This window comes from Lathamus discolor, chromosome 9, assembly GCF_037157495.1.
Source record: "Lathamus discolor isolate bLatDis1 chromosome 9, bLatDis1.hap1, whole genome shotgun sequence".
Classification (NCBI taxonomy): Eukaryota; Metazoa; Chordata; class Aves; order Psittaciformes; family Psittacidae; genus Lathamus; species Lathamus discolor.
The window spans coordinates 13728467-13738847 of record NC_088892.1 but is presented as its reverse complement, the minus strand read 5'-3'; the positions used below and the strand labels follow the sequence as shown (position 1 = coordinate 13738847).

Genomic DNA, 10381 nt, shown 5'->3' with positions numbered 1-10381 from the left:
CACAGCCACGGCATGTTCTACCCCCCATGACCCTGCATGGCAGCCCGCTGCACTGCTCTGCCACTCCTGCACCACGGGCTTAAACATTGGGCTCAATTTAATCCGTTTCTCCCTCTTTTTATTGATTGTAAGCATGGAAAACAGCTTAATTCTTTACTTGTGGTACCGAAGGCCTCTCTATTAAACCTCCCTGGGTGCGCATCCTCTCTCAGCCTTCTCAACCTACAGAAGCCCTGCTGGAGGCAGCAAAGGCTGCCGAGGGCCGAACCGCACCGCCGTCAGCGCGCTCCTTCTGGGCCCACAGCGGCCGCGGCCGGGCCTGGGCTGCTCCCTCACCGCCCGCCCGAGGCAGTACGCGACGCGCAGCCCATCCGCGACCCATGGAATCGAGCCCCGGCGCGGCGATTGGCGGTGCCGCCCGCCCCGCCCCGCCCCTCACATGACCGATGGCGAGGGCTTGGCCGCGCTCGCTGTTTCTCGGCGCACCCACCGCCAGCATGGGCCCGCTCCTCTTGCTGCTGCTCGGCACCTCCGGTGAGCGCGGCCGCGCCCGCTCCTGCGGGAGCTGGCGGCGGCGGGGACGGCAGGGCCGGGCCGGGCCGGGGGGGGGGGCAGGTGTCCCCGCGGGCGCGTGCCGCCCCCTCCCCCGCCCTTTCGCGCACGTGACGCGGCGTCGGGCAACGGTCGGGCGCGCGCGGGGGTGCCGCGGCCCTCGCAGGCCCTGTGGCCGCGCCGCCGCCCGCGGCGGGCAGTGGGGCCGTGTCGCTGGTGCTGCCGCCGCAGGGGCAGAGAGCCGCGGGGCCGGGCAGGGCGGTAGCGAGCGCGCCTCCCCCGAGGGCCCGTCCGCCGGCGTAGCCTACTCGCTGCGGGCCCACCCGCGCGGCGCTTGCCGCCCGCTCTTCTCACCTACGCCTGGCTCGGGCCGTGCGGTCGGAGGCCACCGCCGCACGCAGCAGCGCTGCCCGGGGCGCGCCGGGGATGGGGCTCACCGCGGTACGATCCAGCCGCTGTGGCAAGTGCTCGGGCGGCGTGAAGGGAGTTCCACAGCCCTGTGTTCAGAGAGAGATCGTGCGAGCACGAATCGGGCACTCCGATCCCGCTGCTTAAGAGGTCAACTTGAGCCATACCACTGGTAGATGGCGGTGGCAGGATACATGGATAGATGGCACAGGAAGACCCTGGCCTACTAGCATACACTGTATAAGTGCTGTGTTCATGCACTCAGTATGTCAGCACAAATTTATGCTCCTTTAGGTTATTAGTCTCTGTCAGATAAATAAACTATACAACATTCTCTCATTTTTTATCTAGCTTTGATAAGTTCGCTGTGTGCTTCCTACTTGTAATACTTTCTAGAAGTGTAGCTCTTCTTTCATTGTTTGGCAGATTGCATCCAGCCCTGAAATAATTCACTGCTTTGTAATGAGCTGCCCTCTAAAGTAATTCTAGAAAATGAAGTAAAAGCAATGTCTTAGTAGCTAATAATCATATTTTATAGTTTTTTTCCAGTCTGATGCAGTGGAAGTAGATGTAAAGGATGGTGCTAATGCTACGTGCCTGTATGCGAACTGGATGATGAAATTCTTGATAACATATGAAACAAACAGTAGTGATTATGTAAGTACTTGGAGGTAACTTTTGTTGACAATTGTTATTGTGCCCTAGGTGAAAGTTTAAGTACACTGTCACTGAGGGCCTTTGGTTTGTTACTTCTCTCGTTTTTACTAAGTCAGTTGTTAGGAGTATTCCTAAATATTCATTATAAAACAAAGCATAAGTTCCTAATTAATAATACAAATAACTGAAACTGCCCTATTGCACTTACTTAATTGACGTATTGGTCAAACTTGGTGGGTTTTGTTTACCGCTGTAGTAATGTTCTTAGCCTAGATAGTAAATGTAGATTGCAGCTCAGCACAGCCGACATTTATAGGTGGGCTGGAGTTCTACTTTTGCACGTGAACCTGCTGTGACTCCTTTCTTAGTCACGTGTCAGGGAGCCTTTTTCTTAACTTTGTAGAACAACTTAAAATAATCCTGCTGATCTTGTGCAAGGTCCTGTGTAACTCCAGCAGGTTTATAACATTGTCATGGGAAGAACTTCTGTCTGTGAAAACATTTAAGCCTACCCTCCTCTTCTAGAAAAACACAACCTTGAACCTGTCATCCAGTGTGACACATGATGGAAGCGTCTGTGGCAATGACACAAAAGCTGCACTTCTGGCAGTACAGTTTGGAGAAGGTCACTCTTGGAGTGTTAACTTCACAAAAACCAATGAAACTTACCAGGGGGACTTCATCACATTTACCTACAACACCAATGATACCACTGTATTTCCTGATGCTAAAAGAAAAGGTAATGTTCAGTGCAGAATCCTTCTTACAGAACAGTTTTGGCTGCAAGTGCCAGATTTTATGTCCCTGACCTTGGTTGGCTTTTTCAAAGTGAGAAAGACTAATAATATATCTAATAACTTACGTGGCCATGCACTGCCTAACTGTTCATCATACCTGCCAGTTAGGTAAGAATACAGATTAGTTAGCTTCACTAATATGTGATTTGTTGAAGTGGAATGAAAGAGGAATGTTGACTGAGCAGCCTTTATCAGTAAGGTGCTGCTCATAGACAGCAAGCACATGGAAGATTCATTTTAGCGTGCACTACTTGACCTTCCTCCTAGCGAAGCGATACAGGGTTAGGCCTTCCATGGACTAATACACACTAATAATAGGGTGGGGTTTTTTCCTTAAATTAAAAACTTAGATAAAAGGATTCAACTTCCTAATGGCTTGTCTGGTTCTGGAATTACTTCTCTGCATTACTTAGCACTTCAGGTCAGGACCCATAGGTAAAACATTCAAGAGAGGTTAGGATTGCAAAACTTAATTACTTATATTTTTGTCTTATCAGATAAAGCGTAACAGTGTTTATAAATGTTCTTGTAGTTCATAAAGCATTAAAATATTTGTGCTTATTTGTAGGACCAGTTACTATTGTTGTAAAGGATACTATGCAGCCAGTTCAACTGAATAACGTCTTTGTGTGTCATAATACTGACTTCCTTGAAGCAGAAAGTGTAACACAGATTTTCTGGAATGTTACTGTGCAGGCTTTTGTTCAGAATGGCACAATTGGTAAAAAAGGTGAGCATTTCAATTTGTGAATGAGCTTTTTTTGTACCACATCTTACGGCAGGGAGCAAAGCCCCATAATAAAACATCCACCAGTTCTAAGATGTGCTGTGTTTAATAATATTCATATAAATATCCTTTAGTACATCTTTCCTTGTTCTTGGAAAAACAGATAAGTAGGACAGGTTTAGTTTGGGTTTTTTTTGATACATAGTCATGTAGACTGTTTCCATGCTAAGGTGATAGTGTAATCAAGTGTACATTCCAGTTAGTGAGGTATTAAAAATAAGCACTTCAGAACTACTGTTGCTGACTAGATCATTTGAGCTTCAAGGTTTTTAACTGACTGTCTTCCATTTTCACTGGCAGCCTCTGTTTGTTGGTTGGGTTTTTTTTTTTTCATGTAAACAGTCCAGAGCCTATCAAGACACGAGCATGTGATCCTGCTACATACAACTCTAATAGGGTTGCTTATTTTGTCTACAGCAAATATGTATCACACTTATAACCATCTGTCTTCATGTGTGTTTCACTTCTGTGTGTCAGAGTTAAGCAATATTGCATATGCTACATGGATTCAAAACTGAGAGCGTTACAGTATTTCTGAGAATAAATGATAGCTGTAAATGATTTGGAATACTGCACCATAGTGTTAAGACTTGTGACTTGATTAGCAGACCCCCAGTGAGAAGCTGACCTCTGAGTTGTAAGAGTTCAATAGAGTTTCAGCACTAAAATGGTGATTAAATATCTTTTCAGAGTCTAGATGTCCTGCGGATACACCTACTTCAGCACCTACAGTTCCTCCTACTGTTGCCAATGTAACTACTGCAGCTACTACCACTACATCACCTGCTCCAACTACTGCTCCCAAACCTGTGGAGAATCCAGAAACAGGAAACTATTCTCTTAAAAGTGGAAATAAAACTTGTCTTTTGGCTAATGTGGGGCTGCAGCTGAATGTTTCCCAAGACAAGGTGCTTCTCTTCTATTTTAGAAAAGTATAAATGTGGTTGTAGTTACCTGGTATGAAATCTGAGTGCAGGGTATTGGCTTTGTATGCTGCTCCCTATCCAGAACTGCTTCTAAGTATTGTACATAACATCTCTCTGATATCAGAATACTTTCGTGGCATAGAATTTAGCTTTAAAACCTTATATGGATTCGATGTAACCTGTTGCTGGGAGTACCTCTAACATTATTAAAAGCCTGGAACTTCCTTTATTTTAAGGCAGTTGGTCCCTGCAGATACTGTCTTTTCCCCACAGAGGGAGCCAGAGCTAGCCTGTTGCATTGGGTCAACAAAATGGGACCTCACTGGGCAGTTTGTTTGCTTTAGCATTACCAGCGTGTAAACTTAACTCAAGTAGCCTTGATTTGGTAGTAGCTAGGCTTAAGCTTCCTGCTGTTATCTTCATGACAAGCTCTTCTAGTCTAAGACTGCTACTGACTGAAACAGTGTCTTCCTGATGACAGCTGAATGGCCTTGATGTGGTATGTCTGTGTTTCAGCCTCTTCTGATCAACATCAACCCAAAGACAACTAGCGCAGATGGTGCCTGTGGTAACACGACAGCTACTCTGAAATTGAATGATGGAAATAGCACATTGATTGGTTTCACATTTGTTGTTGTAAGTAACTTCTCTTACTTTAAAATAAATTTCCAACAGCATTACACGATGATCACTGATAGTAAACCCTTCAGTCACTTGCTAGGGGTAGTCTGTTCCCATATAGAATGTGGAGCTGGCTAGCTGACTGCCTCAAGACAAATGAAATACTGGATTAAACCTGTAGAAACTGTAAGACTGTGGTAAATATCTTAGCCTTTGTAAAGCATGTGTTCTTAAAGTTAAAACTGCAGAATGCATACTGACACTTTGTTCTTTTTTCTTAAACAGAAAAATGTAAGCAAAACTGCGCAAAAATTTTACCTGAAAGAGGTGAATGTTACACTGCTCAATCGTCTGAATGGTTCTGGTAAGAAATTGTATCTGCCTTAAAGCCAGGTCTAAGCTTTTATTTTATGTCTATATTTATCAAATACTTTCGACTTTGCTTGTTTTTCAATGCTGTTCATGCTTACTGTTGCTTCCTACTTAAAGCCTTACATTAGTAGGAACAAAAGCAGTAAGCAGAAATAGCTGTAAGAGTTACTTTAAACAGCAGTGTGGGATTATTCTCTTTTCCTGAAGCTTCTGCTAATATGTGTCTATACAAATTGAGGGTGGTAAGGCACTAGAACAGAGAAGCTGTGGATGCCCCATCCATAGAAGTGTTAAAGACCAGGTTGGACAGGGCTTTGAGCAACTTGGTGTAGTGGAAGATGTCCCTCCCTGCTTGTGGCACAGGGTTGGAACTAGATGCTCTTTAGGGTCTCTTTCAACCCAAACCATCTTGCGAAATTAGGAGATCTCCTTTATAACATTTCCAGTAACAGATTTTTGAGGTGTGAAATACAGTTGTACCAGCGATGGATGAAGCTTTTTATTATACTTAAACCAGCTGTTGTCTTTGACTGAAGATGCTGCTGTATCTTCCAACCACTTCTACTTAGCTCTCACTGGGAAAAGAGACCAGTGCTGTATAAACAAAAGCATACTTGTTTCCAAATAGAAAGTATGGGGTTTTTTTTAAACTTGCTTGTCATGTCTGTTGCAGTTAAAAGGGCATCCCAACAGTGTTGGGATGAATGGAGGTACAAGGAAGGCCTGTGTGGAGGATAGGATACTGTTAAGTACTATAATAACTTCAGTGCCTGATTTCTCTTGGTTAAGCAGATCAGTCACACTTCAGACTACCTCGTTTTTCAGAGTAGTTAGTGTTGAAAAGCTGACCCAGCTAGATTGAGGTCCTTAGTCTTATGATTGTATTAGCAACATTCTTGCATTTGAAGTGGGCATACAAATTTCTTGTTTCCTTTCTTTTTGTTTTTTCCCTCTTTGTTTAGTCATCTCAAATGCAGATAACCGCAATTTCAGCAAGTGGGATGCTTTCCTTGGTACTTCTTATATGTGCCAAAAAGAGCAAACTCTTGAAATTAGTGACAATATTCAAATACATACATTTAATCTATGGATTCAGCCATTCCTTGTGGAGGAAAATAAGTTCTCTACAGGTAAGAGTTCTTCTTTTGTTAATTCTTGCAATGCTTGCAAAATTGTTACTTGCTAAAAAGCACCACTATTGGGTTTTACACATAGAATGAAGAGGAGTTTGGAGACTGACATTTGAGTTCAGTGAAAGCTTTGTTCTCACTTAAAAAATATCCGCTACGTATGTTGGTTCTCCTTCATAAGACTTGAAGGAGCTAGAGACATTCTAATTAAGAAGGACTTCAGTGTTGCCTTGCAGAATAGGTTAGAAATTATCTGATACCATCTTGACATACAGCTTTTTGTAGCTCAAATATGTAAGAAAATGGGGCAAAACCTCAGTACAAGTGGACTTTGGTAACACTGTTAGGTGTTTAGTTTCTTTTTACCTGTCAGTCTAAGGACAGGAATGTTGGGGGGGAAATGAATGGACAAAGCTTCTTTCGGAAGCAGCCTTGAATATCCAGAACTAAAGAAGGATTCTGAAATGTTTGTGTTATCCTGGTCTTGTGTGGGGAAAACTGGAATGATGTAAGTGACCTCTTTCTTAATTTTTAGTGTAACCTGGTCTTTGTACTTAATGACAATCATTGCACTACAGTCTTATTAGACCAATCCGTAGACACACAGATTGGGTGCACATTTTTTCACTTTTTTTTTTTTTAGGTAGAGGTAAGTTAACTCCCCAAACGCATGCAGGGTAAACAGTATTCACCATCATACATCTTGTCGAGTTAGGGCCCCATTTCATTCTGTAGTTCAAGTTGCAGATAGCTTCCTTCTCCTCATTAGAGTTATTTCATCTCTCTTTAACACATCTCCATTCTGGATAGGTTCTTGATACCAAATCAAGGTCACTTTATTCCTAATGAGTAAAAGCACCAGTTTTGCTTTAATCATGAAGTAGATGACCCTGGTTCTGTCTTAAAAGTAGAAGAATGGCTACTCTCTTGTCAAGTAAAGATCTTGTGCATGTGAAAACTCGTACACTGTTAGCTTACTCTAATTTATCAAACATTACAAGTGATTACAATGCTTAGACGTACCCTTGAGACCTCTGCAGTTCTTTCTCTCTTAGTTCAAAGATGTAATAGTACTTGGGTTTTGAACCCTCAGATTTTTATACCACGCTTGGCAAGTATTTTGTCTTTATTTATTCCTTGTTGCAACATTTTTTTCATCTACAGCCCAGGAGTGTTCGCTGGATGATGACGACATTCTAATCCCAATTGTAGTTGGTGCCGCACTTGCTGGCTTGATTGCCATTATAGTGCTTGCTTACATAATTGGCAGAAGAAAAAGCTATGCTGGATATCAAACTTTGTGAATCTAAGTGTGATTCCTGTTCTGATTTCACTCTAAACAAAGCAAGTGCAAGTTCTGAAGTCCAAAAAAGACCCAAAACTTAGGAGTAATTACTAGCCACAGCTAACTGGAGTTGAGAAACAAAGAGTGTTTATCTCAGATGAAGCAGAACTACATTTTTAGTTTTCCTGCTTTAAGAAGACAACATGGGTTTCATAGCTGTTTTGAAGATGTCAAATACTGAATGAATTGTTAGGCTAAGGATTTTATCTTGCAAAAACCCTGAAATGTTTAGGATTTATTTCTGCTTTTTACAAATTGTAGCCTGAAACAAGGATACATTCAAACTAGTGTGCATTGGGCAACTCCCAGAATAGCATAGAATTTGTACTTGCTTCTCTCCTCTGCGTTCCTTAGTTGTTGTCATAATTGTGGGTTAAGCTGGCAGTATTAGTCACTATGTTGACTTGTATAGTATTTAACAAGGATTGTACGATGCCCAGTAACAACTTTGTTTTTCATAGAATGGAACTTGAGGCTGGTGATTAAGTGATCTTTTGATGTGGCAGCAGTAACTTACTTAGCTTTGACGGAGTCTGAGTAGTTTACTCCTGCCTTGGTGTAGTTTTGGGAATCATTCCTATACCCTGGCTGTACAAATAAAATGGGTAACCTGTACCTGCCTAATGGTGGATATATAGGAAGATTTCAGTGCTGTTTCCAAATGCTTTCAGAAAAGAAAATTACTGTTAGGCACTGAATTCTTCATCACTTATTATACCTTGGCAGTCATCTAAAATACTCATCTGAGGCAGAGTTCTGCTAAATTAATGCAAGCTTTTCTGCTCGCATCAGTTTAAAGGGAATAACCTTTCTAAATATTCCAGAACTTTAAAGTGCACTTAACTTTATATCATACTCTGCACAGAACTGGTCTGTCTTGTTGCTTTGAATGACCATTGTTTAAAGATGCTTTCATTTAATGAGCCAGTATCTGTTGTCGCAGCTTGAGCTGTCTTTAAATCTTCATCTTGAATGGTTCTCTGCCAATCAAAATTCACACTATAACGGCCCGCCATTGGCATTCTGAATGTTTAATGTACTTTGTGTTTGATTGTTTGCTGTGTAGCATTTATTAATGTTAAGAATGGAAAAGCCAAACAAGTCTCAGATGGACCCACAACACCTGTTTTTCCTTGCTGTATGGAAAGGACAACTAGCTTAACAAATAAATGCAGTGCAACTGGACTGTTCTTAAACTGCAGCTCTGTAGAGACTAACCCTTGCTGCACTACTTCTCTCTGGCCTCCATGTGCTCTAGTACAGTTTTTACTGCATGGGAAAAAAACCCAAGTCTTCAGACTTCTAGATAAGTGTGGCTCTTTTGCATCTGTCATAACATGAGCTGCCTAAACTGGTTATATAACGAACATAACGTCGTCTCCTTTAGAATGAGTTTAGCCTGCATCAAAGCTGGTTTAGTGTTTTATTAGTGTTTCCTAGGGTTGTAGAGATGTCTGTGGCATGTTTGTATGCAAATCATAAAACACACTTCTTTCAGTAATTTCTTTAATTTTTTGTAAAAACAGTTTACTCTGACACTAGCCAAGGAAGCAAGTATGGGTGGGTAATGCTTACTATAGCTTGTAGCCTACAGCTTGAATTTTCCATCAGTTACTGAAATTCATTTTAATGAAAGTGAGGAACTACTATAAGGTTAATCCTGAAACAGGCTTCAAGACTTACAATTTTAATAAAAAAAAAAAAAAGTGGATCTAATGATTTCATGTTAATATATCCTGAAATGCAGAAGTTCATCTAGATTTTTAGCATTTTTGTGACTGATGTGCAGTGGCACCAGTTGCACATGCTTTCTGTTAAGGAGTAGTTACCACACTGTACTCATCTGACCATGCGAATTTTTGGACTGTGCACGGTTTCCAATAGAGAAGATTAGTGCAGACTGCTCCAAAAATACAACAATACTAGGGGTATCTTTGCAAAACCCTGCAACTTACTCTTCACATGCAAGTATATTGGCTCAGAGATTCAAGTACTCCTAGACTGATGTGCAGATAACTGGTTCAAAAAACATCTAAGTTTCACCTGAATGCCTGTTGTTATAAAACCACTAGTTTTCCTGTACGTATTGCTCCATAGGGAACTGTCAACCTGTTCAACATGTGCTCTAAATAATAAAGATTGTTCTATTTCTTAAGGAAACTTGGTCACGTTTTTTAACCAATTTGAAAAAGGACATCTTGTACTGTCTTTTTTAAAAGAAAATAAACTAAATGAGTAAGGTCAACTTCAGTCAGTCTGCATCGGAGAGTCTGTTCTGTAGCTGGTGAAGGTGCTCCTCAAAGAGTCCTCTGTTGTTTGTGTCTTAATACCTTATTTTGCAGCGCATTCTGGCCCAGTCCACTGGCAGAAGACAGTTGGGGAACCAACTGAGACACTGTACCTCTGGTTCATCATTTGAAATTTGCTTGTGAGCTTTTTTTGTCAGTTGTCTTCACATCCAGGCAGGATGCTTTTAGGGTTGATTTTTTTGCCATCTTAAATGGGTGAGCTATGAACAGCTCAGTTTCTCCTTGCAGTTGCCCTGGAAAATTGAATTGGTCTCTGCATTCAGCGGAAGTAGGAAAGCCTTAGGGAGCTGCCTGGGAAGTGTCTAGGAGTTTCATCCTCTGTGATGGAGGCTGTGTTGATCCCGTTTGTGCTGCCAGTTCTTCTGATGACAGTACTACTGCATACTGTTTTTCTGAATTGAGAGAGACTAGTCTTGCTTGTACCATATCTCTTTTCAGCCTATCTTGTGAACTCTATGGCCATATGACAAAGGGAAG

The 10381-nt window shown here is 42.1% G+C and overlaps 1 protein-coding gene across 4 annotated transcripts; it reads left to right on the top strand.

Moving 5' to 3' along the window:
• Positions 1-425: 425 nt before the first annotated feature.
• LAMP2 (lysosomal associated membrane protein 2) lies at positions 426-9845 on the top strand. Of its 4 annotated transcripts, none has more exons than XM_065689314.1 (9): positions 426-534; positions 1499-1617; positions 2143-2356; positions 2983-3144; positions 3892-4109; positions 4644-4763; positions 5034-5112; positions 6083-6250; positions 7415-9845. In XM_065689314.1, exons 1-9 carry the CDS (start codon positions 447-449, stop codon positions 7552-7554), a joined length of 1308 nt encoding a protein of 435 aa, XP_065545386.1. In that variant the 5' UTR covers positions 426-446; the 3' UTR covers positions 7555-9845. The 4 variants fall into 4 exon arrangements, with proteins under 4 accessions (XP_065545386.1, XP_065545388.1, XP_065545387.1 ...); XM_065689316.1 differs by lacking the exon at positions 426-534 and adding an exon at positions 898-993 and having other exon boundaries at positions 1510-1617; XM_065689315.1 differs by lacking the exon at positions 426-534 and adding an exon at positions 898-1012.
• Positions 9846-10381: the final 536 nt, after the last annotated feature.

What these genes read in the sequence shown, in the direction of transcription:
- LAMP2 (XM_065689314.1), top strand. Translation starts at nt 447, where the DNA reads ATGGCGAGGGCTTGGCCGCGCTCGCTGTTTCTCGGCGCACCCACCGCC. An exon ending in AAACAAACAGTAGTGATTAT is followed by an intron (nt 1,618 to 2,142) that starts GTAAGTACTTGG and finishes CTCCTCTTCTAG; the next exon opens with AAAAACACAACCTTGAACCT. An exon ending in CAATCGTCTGAATGGTTCTG is followed by an intron (nt 5,113 to 6,082) that starts GTAAGAAATTGT and finishes CTCTTTGTTTAG; the next exon opens with TCATCTCAAATGCAGATAAC.